We start from the raw sequence: 4,834 nt of genomic DNA, 5'->3' as shown, positions 1-4,834 counted from the left end.
AGTGGCGAATTAAAGCATCCTCGAAAAACCAGAGTCAGTATTATGCTCCTCCCCGCGCACGTTGCATAATATAGGCTCGGTCGTTAGTGCCAAGTGTTGGCCTGAGGTTCAGAATGAAGGCGAAGAGTCTGTATAGCCTAAATATCATCAGGCCCGACGAGAACACTGTAGAACATGACATTTTCGCGGCATAACATTTCCGGGCGTGCTGAACGACGGGTATATATTGAAGACTCGGATACTCGGATGTTCAATATATAGTTTTATTTGAAACCTGAAACATATGGACTACATTTAGCACCGGACAGTAAAATAGACATGAATTACCAACAGTGACATTACAAAAGTGAAAAAGAATATTTTTTGGTATTTTAAGAATATATGTAAAAAAGGAACCTACAAGACAGTAATACAACGTGGAACTAAATGAAATGCATAAAATTACTTACAAATCCGAAACTACCGAAACCGAAATGTGTGGTTATCCGGGACAAAGAACCTGCCCTTACTATATGTACTCCCAGACCAAGTGCAGTAAAAATTGTGAATGACAGAAAGGGCGTAAAAGAAGCCTAAAAGGCAAAAATAGTTCGTGACGTAAAAAGTACCGCCAAAACCGAAGTGCGAAGTTCGCGAAATTTAAAACTGGTAAATAGAATAAAAGAAAGTCCAAGATTCGCATTATCAGCGAAACACTTTCCCACCTCGACGACGAAGGCAAACGCGCCGGAGCCAAATCAATCATCCTCAGACCAGCCTTCTGCGGGGAGCAGAACAACTATTTTGCTTATTGGTTGTTCGCTTTATCCATGAGAGAACAATCATTGAATCCGAAAAAAGAATGGTTTTCTCCAGTTGAAGTCGGGTTTCAGCTCGGATGAAGTCATTCAGCCTGCTAGCCATCACAGCAGCTTGTAATTCCAACCGCGGAATAGTAAGTGGCTTTAGGGGGGCCACTCGTGACTTTGCCATAACGAACCGAATCTGATAACCGTCTGTGGTTGCCCACCTGAGATATGCAACACTGCCGAACCCACTCAGAGACGCATCACAAAAGATTACAAGTACTGGACGTCCCTCGCACGCCAACGGAGTCAGACAGCGTTCAAACTTAAGCGTTTTCAGGCGTTCCAAACTTGTGAACCAATTCATCCATTTGGTTCTGACGGATTCAGGGAGTTCCTGGTCCCATTGGTAACCTTCCTTCCACAAGTCTTGTAGACCAATTTTTGCAGTCAGGATAACGGGTGTAACGAGGCCTATAACGTCATACACTTCTGCCAACGCGCTTAGAACTATCCGTTTTGTTAGTTTGTCAGGCATGTTCCAGCATGTGCGTTCCACGGTTGCTGAGAAACATTTGGGTATCTTCATGGGTATTGATATGTTGTCCTGGTCCCTGTCCCACAACACTCCCAAAAACTTCTCGTCTCCCATCTGATCCGAATTATCCGATGCTGGGTTTCCATTTCTCCCAAGTTGTTCATTCGAAATCCATTCTTTTATTTTGAAGTGTCCGCTATCGAATATTTCATCGATCTCCTCAGTACGTTTGGTTGCTGCTGGGATAGTAGGTAACGAATCGCCGATGTCATCCATGTAGCGACACCGCTTGATCGTGGCCACAGCCTCCGGGAAGGTCTCTTCGTATTCTTCTGTGGTGAGGTCAATAGCTGTGTTAGCTAGTGCTGGTGATGAGACATCTCCAAATGTTAGCATCTGCTTAACATACACGTCTGGCGCGCGCTTTTCGAAGTCCCGCCATAAGAATCGATGGGTGTGTGCATCACGTACGGGATCAACTAGAATTTGGTGATACCTTTTTGATACATCCCCTACGATGGCTACGTGGTTCTCTCGAAATCGTGTTAGCACCCCCAGAAGATTATTGAGCAAATCTGGTCCTTTCCGCAAATATTCGTTTAGTACATGTCCCTGATAACTCGCAGCTGAATTGAAGACGATGCGACACAGAGTTGTCTTCTTTTCCGGACGGTCTACTGCGTGATGACTAATGTAGTGTACAGGCCCTGTATGCGTTTGGATCTCCTCTTGAGTTAGTTTCCTTGCTGATCCCTTTTCCACAAGCGCTTTGATTTGTCCATCATACATTTTCCCATGCTCAGGGTTTCTCATCAATCGTTTTTCTGTGCTGACAAGTTTGGCCTTCGCTTGATTATAGTTGTCTGGTAACTCGGCAGATCACGACGCCATGGTAGTGGTATCATCCAACGGTTCCCAACCTTTATTGCGCTGTCCCGAATCATCGTTGCTTCCCTCTTCTCGATCAACCCAAGAGGCTTATCTCTTCTTAACACCTGCACAACACGGGTTCAATGCTACTCCCATTTCTTCAGTAGACCAGAAAGTTGACATATCAACGGGTTTTAATAGAGAAACCTGAAAAAGTCCATGTGTCATTCCATGGTTGACTGCCATCGCCCCAAAAATGTACTGACAGATCAAAACAATAGTGTTTAAAAATTGACGACCATACTCTGTAATATGCGTTTTCCTCACGTTTAAGTTCCCAATGGGGGTGGAGCTGTGCTGAGCTACTATCTGCCAATCCCAAGGCAGACTCAGCATCTTCATGTGACATACAAATATCAAACCCTTGAGGGTGGAGCTAAAAGGCCCTTCGCTAACAGAGGAGTCATTTTCAATTATAAAATGCCTCTTGGTGAGAAGTTAGTAAAATTCATTATAACGAAGGAGGTTCTCGGTGTAGTATTGTAAAACACGCGTTTCATGGCTAAAATAATCAGGTGTGGGTACTTGTCTTAAAGACATTTTCCTTCTATAACGTTTCGCTGTTGTCACAATCATCTTAATTGCATAAAAGTGTGGACAACACTACGCAAAGCATGTTCAGTGTCAATGGATAACCTCATGCTTATTTGAAGTGACAGTAATCGTACAGTGTCATCAAAAGAATAAACAATAATCAAGGACCTAATAAAAATCACAGACATTCGTAATATTTCAAAAGTTATAAAGTCTTGCTTGTTGTTCCTAGTTCAGTGTGTTACGCATACCTGATCATCCGAGGATTCGTATTATCATAATAGGCTGTACTCTAGGTACCATCACCCCTACTGTATAAACCGCAATATAGACTTGAAAAAATTATTAGGCCTACCTGCCGCGGCAAATTATACAAGTAGGTACTGTATATCGGTCGGTCTTGTATTGCTTCAACAGCCGAGTTTACCTTACTGATCTGCACTCCTCTCATAACCGACACTGAGAAGGTTTTATTTTCACCACCCGAGAAAATGTAACGTGCAGGCAGAAACGTTGATCGTGCGAAATCCTCCTTAACTGTGTGGTCGGATGAACTGTTGTATTCATCGTGAACAGTAGATTTCCACGATATTTTCCCATCCAAAATTACTGTACATATGTTAGAGGGAGAGGTGCCACATAACTATTGTAAAATCGTCCTAAAAAACGCCTCAGCATTGTGGTGTAATTGCATCAGTTCAGCCGACAGATGTATGACCAGACGCTGAAGAGCTTGCTTCCGAATTTCGTCAGAGTTGGCCAACATCGGTCCATTGCGTTGACATACGCAACACTTATAACGAGGCTGCGATATCCCTCCACCGTGTTTAGGATGGTTGATCGTTACGAAACAGACACCTTCGAAACGACCGATTGGTTACCAGATAGATCACGAAATTGAGAGAGGAATCAATAGCAACAAGCCATAGACCTGTTTTCCTGCTGAAATTATTCAATGCAATCCACTGGTGGCCTACCAGATTCATCATTCGATCAAGACAAGAGGGTATTTCACAAATAAGGAACAATGTGATAATACAAGTTGCCATGACGGATAACCGATGCTGCGCATGTGCAGCGTTACTTTTAGATTTGGACTGCGCAAATGCGTCACTTTTGCGCATGCTGGCTATTAGCGAAAAGACAACACCAACATTGAAAAATAGTAATAGTAAAAGAGGAGTTACAAACAGGACAATTATGTAAAAGTAGATGTCGGGATCGTATCCCCATGCATATCCTGATAACCACGACAATCCTTTTGGGTAACACGGATTCCCCAATTCGCCTCGATCGTCAATAAATGACCAAGCATATCGCCATGCGTTGCAAGCCAAGGCAAGGAAAGTAATGGCCGCAAATACTTTATTGGCATTTTCCCGAGTTGCGTAGATCTTTGCCTTTAGAGGGTTGGTCAGCTGCAGGAATCTTAAATGATAGACATAATTTTTAGGGTGTGAATTCTCTTGGTACAGGTGATTGGAAGAACAGGCTACAATGCGGTAAACAAATGCAAAAAGTAGGCCCTCTATAGGGAGTTTTCAGTTAGAAACACCCCAAATGCTTTGACATCGCAACGTCCCCTTGTGCTCGCCAAGGATGTGGGTTCTGGGTGAAATACCCAGAACCCTACGCACACAATTCCTCCACGCAGTGTACACACTCTGGATATGGGGTCGAGCCAAATTCAGCATTGGGCTGCGTAAAGGGACATACTAAAGCTTTTGAATAAGGCATATCTCACCACAGGCATATTAAAACTGCGCTAATAATAAATATGTACGTTTGTACATGTCAGATATTGTTGTTTGAATTCGTTCTAACTCTATATTTGGCCCTATAGGAATTCTGAGATGTATTTCATGTCAACTAGGGGTCATGTCAATGCCATTAAAGCGGACCAGAATGTCTTCAACATTCCTCATGCCAAAAACTAGCAGTTTAGATTTTCCAGCGTTGAACTTGATCTTACACTTTTTAGAATAGTCATCACACAATATGAGGATTGGTCGCAGAGCCCAGAGCGACGGAGCAAGAAAGATAACGT

General features: G+C 43.1%; 1 protein-coding gene across 1 annotated transcript; it reads right to left on the bottom strand.

Annotated features, from left to right (window-relative positions):
* Positions 1-747: 747 nt before the first annotated feature.
* LOC135503429 (uncharacterized) lies at positions 748-2,112 on the bottom strand. The gene has a single exon (XM_064797006.1). The coding sequence runs from the start codon at positions 2,110-2,112 to the stop codon at positions 748-750; it is 1,365 nt and encodes a 454-aa protein (XP_064653076.1).
* Positions 2,113-4,834: the final 2,722 nt, after the last annotated feature.

This window comes from Lineus longissimus, chromosome 19 (genome assembly GCF_910592395.1).
Source record: "Lineus longissimus chromosome 19, tnLinLong1.2, whole genome shotgun sequence".
Lineage (NCBI taxonomy): Eukaryota > Metazoa > Nemertea > Pilidiophora > Heteronemertea > Lineidae > Lineus > Lineus longissimus.
Note: the sequence above shows the minus strand (reverse complement) of the source record. Positions and strands in the feature narration are given on the sequence as shown.